This window comes from Bos indicus, chromosome 20, assembly GCF_029378745.1.
Source record: "Bos indicus isolate NIAB-ARS_2022 breed Sahiwal x Tharparkar chromosome 20, NIAB-ARS_B.indTharparkar_mat_pri_1.0, whole genome shotgun sequence".
Classification (NCBI taxonomy): domain Eukaryota; kingdom Metazoa; phylum Chordata; class Mammalia; order Artiodactyla; family Bovidae; genus Bos; species Bos indicus.
In genome coordinates, this window is record NC_091779.1 from 55,344,096 (window position 1) to 55,357,656 (window position 13,561).

The following is a 13,561-nucleotide window of genomic DNA, read 5'->3' on the forward strand; positions in this document are numbered from 1 at the left end:
GCTCCCAGAAATTCACGCTTTCTTTCAGTTGCTGTGCTGTCCTTAGTAGCGCCAGAAATGTGAAATGTTCTCCTTTCTGCAAAAGTGGTACAAAGATCACAGTGACGGTTGTCTTTAAAGACTTCAAAAGCCTGGATCACCCTGTTTTTATTGTTATTTATCTTCAACGTGGCCTCGGAAGAGCAGGCACTGGCTACTTTTCAAGGTATTTGAAATTCAGGAGAGCTTTCATTAATCATAATGTTAATGAAATACAGGGCAAAACAGACATGAAAGTTGAAGCATATGGGAGAGGGAAGGGTAAGGTCTCTTTTTTCTCCTCCTCATGCAAAAAAAAAAAAAAGACTTCACTGTTGTATAGCAGCTTTTTTCCTAGATTACAACAGTGAAACCCTTATCTTAAAAACACAAAAACACTGTGTATTATGCCTCCCTCTGCTAAAGCAGTAGTATAAAACTGATGGCAGCTTAAAGTAACACTACATTTTTAAAGCCCTTAAAAATGGAATTAATTTATTATCTGTTTCTATATAGTGGCCTTAAAAATGTTTTATGAAGTACTCTGGAAATGACTTGAAAAATAATTATGGGGAAACAACTGGACAACATAATGGATGCAGTTACTGGGTGAAGGACGTGATTGAAGCTGCAAGATTGTCATGAGTGAGTAAAGCTTATCATACTCAGAGCTAGGGATTCGGTGGGGCTTAGGCTTCAGAATCAGAGGGAAAACAACTGTTTACATTTCCAAAGATATCATAGATTGCTTACTATATATAAACATAATAACATACATACATACATATGTTTAAAGTATATAATTACATTTATGTACATAAAATATGCATATATGTGGTGTGTATATTTGACATTAGGCTTTATTTCAAATATTATGCTTCAATATTTAAAATAATAAAATATTTAAAGTAAAACTTAAGCAATTTTAGTATTGAGTACATTTTCACTACTATTCCAAATGTTATACTTAGATATAAAAGTCAGGACAAAATTACTGATAAAGAGGAATATAGAGTAAATTTAGGACTTCTACTATTTAACTTTGTTATGTTTATAACTAAATTATATAGAAATATAACCAGATTGTATTTTTCAGTTAATTTTATAGGTCAATTTTGGGGAAGATGTAGAGTTGAAATGTTAGCATTTAGAAATTCTCATTTACCTATGGATTATGTCATCTAATAGGTATTTATAACAATATACTTGGTATCTAGAGTTTTATTATGCTCACTTAAGAGTTTGGGTAAACTCCAGGGGTTGGTGACCGACAGGGAGGTTGGGTGTGCTGCGGTTCATGGGGTCGCAAAGAGTTGGACACGACTGAGCGACTGAACTGAACTGAAACCAAGATTACATAAAACAAAATTTCAAATACATGCATCATGGACACAAGCTCTTATTCCAGAAACTTATTTTATTTTTTCATATAGAATTTCAATCAAAAATACTTAGGAAACAGAAAACTAATGTATTTTTTATTGTTAGATAAGAAATAACCACAAATTTATCAACTTAAACAGTCATCTCAGTTTGGAAACTATGTACGCCAATCACATAAAGAAGCATGTACTTCAACAATGGAGACTTGGCATCTTATTAATTGATTATAATATTTTTCTTATTCATTCACTCATTCACAATGTAATTATTGTGATTTCTGTCAATAGTTGAAATGTTTGCCCTGTAGGAATTAAGTATTTTGTCTGCTAAAACACTATTTCTAAAATTATAAAATATTCAGTTTAGTTTCAAAAAATAAATGCCAAAACTGTCCAAAGATGCTACTCTGTACAGGAAAATGCATGTTAACAAATAGAATGGATAATAATACCTGCCATAGTAATATCTCAGAGACACATGTTTCACCATTCTCCAAAATAATTTTCAGTTCAGTTCAGTCACTCAGTCGTGTCCAACTCTTTGGGACCCCATGAATTGCAGCACACCAGGCCTCCCTGTCCATCACCAACTCCCAGAGTTCACCCAGATTCATGTACATCGAGTCGGTGATGCCATCCAGCCATCTCATCCTCTGTTGTCCCCTTCTCCTCCTGCCCCTAATCCCTCCCAGCATCAGAGTCTTTTCCAGTGAGTCAACTCTTCGCATCAGGTGGCCAAAGTACTGGAGTTTCAGCTTTAGCATCATTCCTTCCAAAGAAATCCCAGGGCTGATCTCCTTCAAAATGGACTGGTTGGATCTCCTTGCAGTCCAAGGGACTCTCAAGAGTCTTCTCTAGCACCACAGTTCAAAAGCATCAATTCTTTGGCGCTCAGCTTTCTTCACAGTCCAACTCTCACATCCATACATGACCACTGGAAAAATCATAGCCTTGACTAGACGGACCTTTGTTGGCAAAGTAATGTCTTTGCTTTTCAATATGCTATCTAGATTGGTAATAACTTTTCTTCCAAAGAGTAAGCATCTTTTAATTTCATGGCTGCAGTCACCATCTGCAGTGATTTTGGAGCCCAGAAAAATAAAGTCTGACACTGTTTCCACTGTTTCCCCATCTATTTCCCATGAAGTGATGGGACCGGATGCTATGATCTTAGTTTTCTGAATGTTGAGCTTTAAGCCAACTTTTCCACTCTCCACTTTCACTTTCATCAAGAGGCTTTTTAGTTCTTCTTCACTTTTCTGCCATAAGGGTGGTGTCATCTCCATATCTGAGGTTATTGATATTTCTCCCGGCAATCTTGATTCCAGCTTGTGCTTCTTCCAGCTCAGCCTTTCTCATGATGTACTCTGCATATAAGTTAAATAAGCAAGATGACAATATACAGCCTTGACGTACGCCTTTTCCTATTTGGAACCAGTCTGTTGTGCCATGTCCAGTTCTAACTGTTGCTTCTTGACCTGCATATAGGTTTCTCAAGAGGCAAGTCAGGTGGTCTGGTATTCCCATTTCTTTCAGAATTTCCCACAGTTTATTGTGATCCACACAGTCAAAGGCTTTGGCATAGCCAATCAAGAAGAAATAGATGTTTTTCTGGAACTCTCTTGCTTTTTCCATGATCCAGCGGATTTTGGCAATTTGTCTCTGGTTCCTCTGCCTTTTCTAAAACCAGCTTGAACATCAGGAAGTTCACGGTTCACGTATTGCTGAAGTCTGGCTTAGAGGATTTTGAGCATTACTTTACTAGCGTGTGAGATGAGTGCAATTGTGTGGTAGTTTGAGCATTCTTTGGCATTGTCTTTCTTTGGGATTGGAATGAAAACTGACCTTTTCCAGTCCCGTGGCCTCTGGTGAGTTTTCCAAATTTGCTGGCATATTGACTGCAGCACTTTCACAGCATCATCTTTTAGATACCTGTAAAGAAACAGAAGAAAATCAACCTCACCAATAGTCAGATAAACTCAAGTTAAAAATTGCATTCCACTTTTGGCTGTTAAATAAATATTTTTTTAAAATATTCAATCCACAGTAATGATGGAGATACAGTATCATATGTTACTGTTGATGGTCCAAATGGGTTCATTGCAATTTAGCAGGAAAATAACAGAAATAGAGACACTAAGGGAAAATGACCACAACTTGATACTAATTGTCATCTGTGGGCTCTTATCTTCTTACAGCTATATTTATAATATTGTTCAACCTATCACATCAGAGAATTGAAAAAGTAGAAAACTCAAAGTCCAATAATAAGCAAATCATTTCAGAAAGTGAAAATCAGTCCTGGCAGTGGGCAGTTAGAGCTACAGTATTAACAAACAAAACATCAGCATTGATCAGAAAGGTGTGACTATGACAAGTGTGAAACAAGACAGATACAAGGACACTCAGTTCAGTTCAGTCCCTCAGTCATGTCTGACTCTTTGCAACCACATGGACTGCAGCACGCTAGGCCTCCCTGTCCATCACAAAATCCCAGAGCTTACTCAAACTCATGTCCATCGAGTTGGTGATACCATCCAACCACCTTATCCTCTGTCGTCCCCTTCTCCTCCCACCTTCAATCATTCTGAGCATCAGGGTCTTTTCCAATGAGTCAGTTCTTCGCATCAGCTGTCCAAAGTATTGGAGTTTGACCTTCAGCGTTAGTCCTTCCAATGAATATTCAGGACTGATTTCCTTTAGGATGGACTGATTGGATCTCCTTGCAGTCCAAGGGACTCTCAAGAGTCTTCTCCAATACCACAGTTCAAAAGCATCAATTCTTTGGCACTTAGCTTTCTTTATAGTCCAGCTCTCATATTCACACATAACTACTGGTAAAACCAAAGCTTTGACTAGACGGACCTTTGTTGGCAAAGTAATGTCTCTGCTTTTTACAATGCTGTCTAGGTTGGTCAGATATGGGGAAACAGTGGAAATAGTGACAAACTTTATTTTGGGGGGCTCCAAAATCACTGCAGATGGTGACTGCAGCCATGAGATTAAAAAACACTCACTCCTTGGAAGGAAAGTTTTGACCAACCTAGACAGCATTGTAAAAAGCAGAGAGATTACTTTGCCAACAAAAGTCCGTCTAGTCAAGGCTACGGTTTTTCCAGTGGTCATGTATGGATGTGAGAGTTGGACTATAAAGAAAGCTGAGCACAGAAGAACTGATGCTTTTGAACTGTGGTATTGGAAAAGACTCTTGAGAGTCCTTTGGACTGCAAGGAGATCCAACCAGTCCATCCTAAAGGAAATCAGTCCTGAATATTCATTGGAATGACTGATGTTGACGCTGAAACTCCAGTACTTTGGCCACTTGATGCAAAGAGCTGACTTATTTGAAAAGACCCTGATGCTGGGAAAGATTGAAGGTGGGAGAAGAAGGGGATGACAGAGGATGAGATGCTTGGATGGCATTACCAACTCAGTGGACATGAGTTTGGGTAAACTCTGGGATTTGGTGATGGACAGGGAGGCCTGGCATGCTGCAGTCCATGGGGTCCCAAGGAGTTGGACAAGACTGAGTGACTGAACTGAACTCAACTAATCTAGGTTGGTCATAACTTTTCTTCCAAGGAGCAAGCATCTTTTAATTTCATGGCTGCAGTCACTGTCTACAATGATTTTGAAGCCCCAAAAAATAATGTCTGTCACTGTTTCCATTGTTTCCCCATCTATTTACCATGAAGTAATGGGACCAGATGCCATAATCTTAGTTTTCTGAATGTTGAACTTTAAGCCAACTTTTTCATTCTCCTCTTTTACCTTCATGAAGAGGTTCTTTAGTTCTTCTGTGATTTTTACCGTAAGTGTGGTGTCATCTGCATATCTGAGGTTATTGATATTTTTCCTGGCAGTCTTGATTCCAGCTTGTGCTTCATCCAGTCCAGCATTTCTCATGATGTACTCTGTATATAAGTTAAATAAGCAGGGTGATAATATGTAGCCTTGAAGTACTCCTTTTCCTATTTGGAACAAGTCTGTTGTTCCATGTTCAGTTCTAACTGTTGCTTCCTGACATGCATACAGATTTCTCAAGAGGCAGGTCAGGTGGTCTGGTATTCCCAACTCTTAAGAATTTTCCACAGTTTATTATGATCCATGCAGTCAAAGGCTTTGGCATAGTTGATAAAGCAGATGTTTTTCTGGAATTCCCTTGCTTTTTCAATGATCCAACAGATGTTGGCAATTTGGTTTCTGGTTCCTCTGCCTTTTCTAAATCCAGCTGGAACATCTGGAAGTTCACAGTTCATGTACTGTTGAAGACTGGCTTGGAGAATTTTGAGCATTACTTTACTAGTGTGTGAGATGAAAGCAATTGTCCAGTAGTTTGAGCATTCTTTGGCACTGCCTTTCTTCGGGATTGGAATAAAAACTGACCTTTTCCAGTCCTGTGGCCACTGCTGAGTTTTCCAGATTTGCTGGCATATTGAGCCCAACACTTTCACATCATCTTTTAGGATTTGAAATAGCTCAACTGGATTTTCAACACCTCCATTAGCTTTGTTCATAGTGATTTTTCCTAAGGCCTACTTGACTTCACATTCCAGGATGTCTGGCTCTAGGTGAGTGATCACACCATCCTGGTTATCTGGGTCATCAAGATCTTTTCTGTATAGTTCTGTGTATTCTTGCCTCCTCCTCTTAATATCTTCTGTTGCTATCTAATCTATATCTATATATCTATATATCTATCTATATCTATATATCTATATATCTATCTAATGCTCCATACCATTTCTGTCCTTTACTGTGCCCATCTTTGTATGAAATGTTCCCTTGGTAGCTTTAATTTTCTTAAATAGATCTCTAGTCTTTCCCATTCTAATGTTTTCCTCTATTTCTTTGCATTGACCACTGAGGAAGGCTTTCTTATCTCTTGTTGCTTTTCTTTGGAACTCTGCCTTCAAATGGGTATATCTTTCCTTTTCCTTTCACTTCTCTTCTTTTCACAGCTATTTGTAAAACCTCGTTAGAGACACTCAGCAACAACAAAACCACCTAACAGCCCCCTCTTTATATTAACCCAAGCGGTGTCTCAGATGGTAAAGAATATGCCTGCAATGCAGGAGATGGATTCAGTCACTGGATCAGGAAGTTCCCCTGTAGAAGGAAATGCAACCCACTCCAGTATTCTTGCCTGGGAAATCCCATGGACAGAGGAGCCTGGCAGGCTACAGTTCATTGTGTCGCAAAGAGTAGGACACGGCTGAGCAACTAACACTGGAGTGACTACGACTTATTTGCCATTGACTACCAGCATTGCTTTGATCTTCTCACCTTCTAGAGAAAAACTGTCAAGTTAACCAATCCCTGATTGTCCCCTGATTTCTAATTCAGAAATGGCTTCCTCTTCTTTAAGCCCTGCTTAGAATCACCCAGCACAAGACCAAATCCTTTAACAGACCCCTTCCAAAATTCTCCTTGAAACTTCAACACTCTCCCTCACTGCCTGAACCTAAATAATCTTTGTTTCACTCACATGTTTTCCCACGGTCCCTGGCTGGTGAATTTCAATAAGTTAAACTGTGACAGGTTATTATACTGCATATTATGTAGCTATTCTCATGACAGCTTACCAATGGTAAAACATGATACTAACTACACAAAAGCCTATAAAAAATATAACAGCCACTGTGGTTCAAGCACTGGGTTTGTTGATATTTTTCCTCTTAGTAATTTCTTCCTCATTTTCCTTTCTATCTTCCTAACATCTTTAAAATTGAATAAAAACTTATATTCATAATGAGAAATATTGTGCTAAAAATATGCAAATTTTGAATGCCTTCATTCAGGCTGGGTGGCTTCTAATACCAGAAATTCATTTCTCACACTTGTGGAGACTAGGAAGTCCAAGAACAAGGTGGTAGACCATTCAGTGTCTCATGTAGTCTCACTTGTTGGTTCCTAGACTGTTGATTCTTGACGTGGCCTCTCATGGTAGAAGACAAAAGAGAGGTTTTTAGGGCATTTTTCAAAGGGCTTCCTAGATGGCACAGTGGTGAAGAATCCACCTGCCAGTTCAGGAAATGCAGGAGACCCCAGAGACACAGGTTTGATCCCTGGGTTGGGAAGATCCCCTGGAGGAAGAAATGGCAAACCACTCCAGTATTCTTACCTGGAAAATTCCATGGGCAGAGGAGCCTGGCAGACTACAGTCCAAAGGGGTCACAAAGAGTCAAACATGAGTAGCAACTGAGCACGCGTGCAATGGGGCACTAGTCTCATTCATGAAGGCTGTGCCCTTGTGATCTAATCAGTTCCCAAAGGTCCCACCTCCAGGTGCCAACATGCTGGGGATTAGGTTACAACACACGAATTTTCAGGGGACACAAGCATTCAGTCTATACGGGTAAATAGAACAAAATCTCCTCCCTCAGTTAAATATGAGAGTTCATATATGTATCTTATCTGCTTATTTTCTCCCCTCTTTTCAGCAAGAAGTAAATGTGCAAATAATCATTAATTGATACAAATTATTAATTTCTTTGATGGTCCTAGGTTGATAAAAATAATGATTGATTGATGCACACAATTAGTTGATAAATTGGTACACATAATGAATTAATTTATATGCATTGGTTATTATTGATGCACATAATGCAATAATTCATTCTTAATGTTCATTCATTTATTTTGTGCTCATTTATTAATTCATCAGCCGTATATTGAATTTTGTTGATTATTAGTTGTACATCTCTGGGGCTAGGTGTTGGTGTGGCAGAGCTGAACATAAGAAACTGCCCACTGGAAAGAATTCAGTCTGCAATGGGAACATGACAAGGTTGATATGTTGTCAAATAGAGGAACACACGCCCTGTTCTCAGTTAGATGATGCTATGGGAGCAGCATCAAGGGGACACTTTACTTCCTTGGGGGCTAGAGGGTAGGAGTGGTCAAGGGTGACTTCAAGGAGGAGGTGACACTTTGCCTGAGTCCTTAATAACAAGTGTGTGCTTGTCAGGCACAGGAGCGAAGGAAGAGTGTTCCAGGATGCGTGAGTCTATAATTAAGAGCTACAAAGAGAAAGACAATGAATGTTTCAGGAGATGAGAAAACTTGAGATCAATGTGGGTGTAATCATGAAGGATTTGTGAAGGAAGCGGTACTTGACCTAAGTCTTAGAAAATGGAGATGGTGTAGAAGAGGAGAAAGGAGACTCAACACAGAGTAATGACATACATATTTGTCCCTGTCTGTGACATGAAGGGTGATATAAACTGATGGGATAGTTTGCTTGTGTCCATAGAGAGACAACAGATAAATCAGGAAACCATGTTTTAGTTTGAGGGCAATCTCTCCAAGGCCCATTCTATGAATTTTAGAGTTAAATCAGATGTCACATGTGACAAACCATCATTGTGTGATCACTTATTGCTGTATGTTTCTTGAGCCAAAGGAGGTTCACACATTCAAAAGTCAGCTGGAACTTCCCTTGTGGTCTAGTGGTTAAGAATTCACCTACCAAGGCAGGACACAATGGGCTGGATTCCTGATCCAGGAAGATTCCATGCTTTTCATGCCATGGGGTAACTAAGCCCATAGGCCACAACTACTGAGCCTGTGCTCCAGAGCCCATGCTCTGCAACAAGAGGCCACAGCAAAAAGAGGCCCATGAACCACATGTAGAGAGAGTAGCCCCTTGCTCATTGCAACTAGAGAAAGCCCGTTCAGCAACTAAGACCCAACACAGCCAAAAATAAAGGGGAAAAAGCAGCTGAAAGTCTTGGATGAGAACTTTCTGGTCTAATCCAGTCATCCCACAAAGCTACCACCTGTCTACTAGGATTGCCCTCACAGTACTACAAAGAGCTTCTCTAATGCTTTTGCTACATTTTTGTGTTCTCTAAACTCAGAGTGGGCCAAAAATCATAAAAGTAGTAGGAAATACTTCTTTGAAATTAACTAGCTAAAAAAAAAAAAAAAAGGAAAAGAAGATCAGTCAGACTTCTCTGCCAAGTTCCAAAGGCATAGAAATGCAAAGTGAGGGGAAAGATATTTTTCAAACTTTAAATTGGGGCTGGAATTGTTGCAAGGATGGTTACATATGGCAGGCAAATAGAACACATGCCAAAAGAGGCAAAATGAGTATAAGAAGGTGTGAAGATTCATCTGTGCATATGGGGAACAGTAGCAATGAAAATATCTGTATAGGAAATGGGCCACATTTGTGCAGAAAAGAGCCCAGTGGAGATAACAGTGTTGAACATGCTATGAATGAGGAACCAGACAAATTATGGTTTGACATTTTATACTATCTTGGATGCTATTTGATTTTTATTTCCCTCTCAGTCTGAATAGCAGTCTTTTACTTCCTTATCTAGAAAGATCCCTTTCCTCTTTTCCATTTAATTAGCATAAACCATGTGAAAGAAGATTGTCCTGTTAAGTTTAAATGTAGACACATCTAGGAGGAAGCAGAATGTGGTACCAAACATTTATTTTGTCCTATTTCATTTTTAAAAGCACATCTTATTTTTGTTTCTTCTTCTAATGATTGGAGTCAGCACTAATTTAGGGGAAAATCAGTTGAAAATGCAATAGAATAACTCCTATTTCAAAGACATTTCTTTGATATATAGTTCAAATTGAAATGTATGATTATAATGAAAAGGTAGTATCGTGTGTGGTTCCAAACTGTCCTACATACAATGATAATTCTCTTAACATGTATTGAGCCAGGACAAAGTATTTTCACAGCACTGCAATATCATCCTTCTTATCCTCATTTACAGTAAGAGAATGTGAGGGCTCCAGCAGGATGGGCTCCAGGCCAAGGCGGTACTTGTTCACAGGCCACACCAACGGCAGCATTCAGATGTGGGACCTGACCACTGCCATGGATATGGTCAACAAAAGCAAGGATAAGGATGTACGTGGTCCAACTGAAGAAGAACTACTCAAATTACTGGATCAGTGTGACCTGAGCACGTCTCGCTGCGCCACTCCTAATATCAGTCCAGCAACTTCTGTGGTTCAGCATAGCCGTCTTCGCGAATCAAGTTCTAGTCTTCAGCTCCAGCACCATGAAACCATCCACGAAGCAGCTACTTATGGCTCCATTAGGCCTTACAGAGAAAGTCCTTTGTTAGCAAGAGCAAGGAGGACTGAGAGCTTTCACAGTTATAGGGACTTCCAGACTGTGAATTTGAACAGAAACATAGAAAGAGCTGTCCCTGAAAATGGTAACTTGGGTCCAATACAAGCCGAAGTTAAGACGGCAGCGGGGGAATGTAATGTGTCTGAGAGGAAGTCTCCTGGAACAGAAGTTAAAAGCTTGAGACAATCAGATAGTGTAGTGGAAGTTCATAGACTAGCCGAAGGTTTTCTGGAATCCAAGAAAAGGTCATCAGAAGATGAAAATGAAAATAAAGTGGAGTCACGGAAGAAAGGAGGGTTTGAAGGAGGAGGATTCCCTCGGAAGAAAGAAAGTCCCTCACTTGGCATCTTCACCAAGTACGTCTGATGGAGGAACTGACTCACCTGGTACTGCATCCCCGTCTCCTACAAAGACTGCGCCCTCTCCTCGGCACAAGAAAAGTGATTCTTCAGGTCAAGAGTACAGCTTGTGACAACTCAGCAAAGTGAGTAGTAGTTTCGTTATTCAGAAGAGAGTTAAACTCTACTGGATTTCAATTAGCTTTTACACCAAAACTTTACATGTTAAGATTGGACTTCATTTAGTATCATCTTTTTGACAGAATTACCTGGGTTAAGGAGATAAAATAACCATATCTCATCTGATCTTTTGGAAAATTTTTTTAGTTTTACAGGCACATTTAATAGATCATTTGTAAAGAAGGAGTCCATTTCCATGTTTATCTACTCTGGATTTTGGAAGCATAGTATTAATACCATGTCTCAATAAGATGGTGCCCATTATAGATGACCATCCCCTTAGAGTGTGAGAATCAACAGACTGCATTCCTTATGCTGATTTTGCCTGAGCTTTGTCTTGCAATGTTCTGTTTAATGAATTCCATAATTCTCTTTGGAACTTAATCTCCCAACCCTTACTGTGACTGCAGAGTGGTTTACCAGGTATTTAATGAGGTGCTATGTTTGTGGAAAAATATGTAATTCAAAAACACTATTGAATACCAGATTGCTCTGTGTAGTACTAAGTCCTTTAGGATAATTTTAATTGTGGTCATTTTCTGATTCTCATTGTTGGAGTACTTAAGTCTTGGCAAGCATCACCAATATTAAATGTCAAAAATCCATTTAAACTTTCTTTAAAGTTGGAGCAACTGTTTGAACAGATGAAATAAAGACAGTTTTGAGTGCCCAGAAAAGAAAACTACCAATTACTAATTTGCCTTGTTTGAGGAGCCACCATATTTTTTTCTTGTGTTAATAATGAAGATAATTAAATTAGAATGTGGCCATTTTGTTAAACTTAAGAGACTGCACTTCTGAATTTTTGGTTAAAGGTTTTGGCTGCTATAGAAATTTTATTTTAAATATAAGAACAAAAAAATCTTTTGTACTTTGATTTAATTGATTTCCAAATTTCTGCAAGTAAGGTAATTGTAAATTTAAAGCATTAAGCATTTATTGATGAATAATGTATATATTCCCATTCTGAGAAATATAAGTGGGTCAAGTCAAAATAAATTCTTTAAAGTTTATTATATTGCCAGTGGTTTCATAGACACTTTCTTGTAATTATTTGTCAAGTAAGGCAAATAAAAATGATTAAGACTAAAAAAATAAAAAATAAAAAAAAATAAAAGCAGAAGCTCACCTGGTGACTCAATTTTAATACTATATAAAATATATGTGACTGGATTAGTTATATAATGCTGCATAACAAATTACCTCAAATTTTGCAGCTTAAAATGAATGTTTTTTAATCTCACAGTTTCTGTGGGTCAGACAACCTGGTACAGCTTAGCTGAGTCCTTAGGTTCCTGGTCTCAAAGGACTCAGTCATGTCAAGACTTGACTGAGAGAAGGTGTACTTCCCTAGCAACTGCTGATTTGGTTTCCATTTCTATAGTATTTCTTATTCTGGAGTCTCATGTACATAGAATCATAAAGTCCATAACATCCTAAGACGGACTTCTTCGTTCAGCAACAGTCATTTAAGATTCATTCATGCTTTCACATGACTTGATAGTGCATTTCTTTTTATTAGTGAATAGTACAATACTGTATGGACATAGCACAGGTAATTTCTCCATTCATCTTTTAAAAGGCCTAAGGAATTCTCGCCATATGGGCGGCTATGAATGAAACTCCTACGAACATTCATGTGCAGGTGTGTAGGTTTTTTGTGGGCATAAGTTTTCTAATAAATTGAGTGAATTCCTACAGGCAAAAATGCAGAGTTATAAAGTTTAGCTTTATATAAACTTTTGAGCCAGTGATGGACAGTAATTTATACAAAAAAAAAATTAGCATGATGTGTTTTATATGTTTTTAGTACCACTTTACAAGGAAATGTTTCTTCTAAGCCATAAGAATACTGGGAGAGCATGAGATGCACAATTACTGTAAAGTAGCATTTCTTAGACTGGATTCTGTTGGGGAGGAAAGTGGTGGAGGAAAAAGATTTGAATGGAGACAGAAAATCTCCATTAAATTATAAAGATGAAAGGAATATTTGAAAAAGCAGCAGCCAAGACTGAAGGTAATGAACTTCTTATCTGAACTGGGGTATTACAATGCAAACTGGAAAAGATTAGTAGGGGATATTTGAAAATATCAGTCCTGAGAAGAGAAAGAAGTATGAAAGAAAAGACCCACAAAATATAAAGTAGGAAGATCAAGTAAACAGTAGGGCTGCAGAAAGCACGAAAGTATGAGCTGGGGGTACAGCATTATGTCTGAAGAGGTGCATCTGGACTCACTAGAAGGATGTGAGTTTGGGTGAGATGCACTTCTCTGATAATAAGGCAGGGTAGGATGAATCGGGAAGCTCTATACAGTCAGCAAAAACAAAACCGGGAGCTGACTGTGGCTCAAATGATGAACCCTTATTGCAAAATTCAGACTTAAATTGAAGAAAGTAGAAAAACCAAGAGGCCAGTCAGATATGCTGCTAGGTCGCTTCAGTCGGGTCTGACTCTGTGAGACCCCATAGATGGCAACCCATCAGACTCCCGCATCCCTGGGATTCTCCAGGCAAGAACACTAGAGTGGGTTGCCAT

The 13,561-nt window shown here is 38.7% G+C and overlaps 1 protein-coding gene across 1 annotated transcript; it reads left to right on the forward strand.

Annotated features, from left to right (window-relative positions):
• The first annotated feature begins 95 nt into the window (after window positions 1-95).
• LOC139178020 (BTB/POZ domain-containing protein KCTD3-like) lies at window positions 96-12,044 on the forward strand. Its single transcript, XM_070774820.1, has 3 exons — window positions 96-205; window positions 535-663; window positions 10,142-12,044. Exons 2-3 carry the CDS (start codon window positions 660-662, stop codon window positions 10,870-10,872), a joined length of 735 nt encoding a protein of 244 aa, XP_070630921.1. The 5' UTR covers window positions 96-205; window positions 535-659; the 3' UTR covers window positions 10,873-12,044.
• Window positions 12,045-13,561: the final 1,517 nt, after the last annotated feature.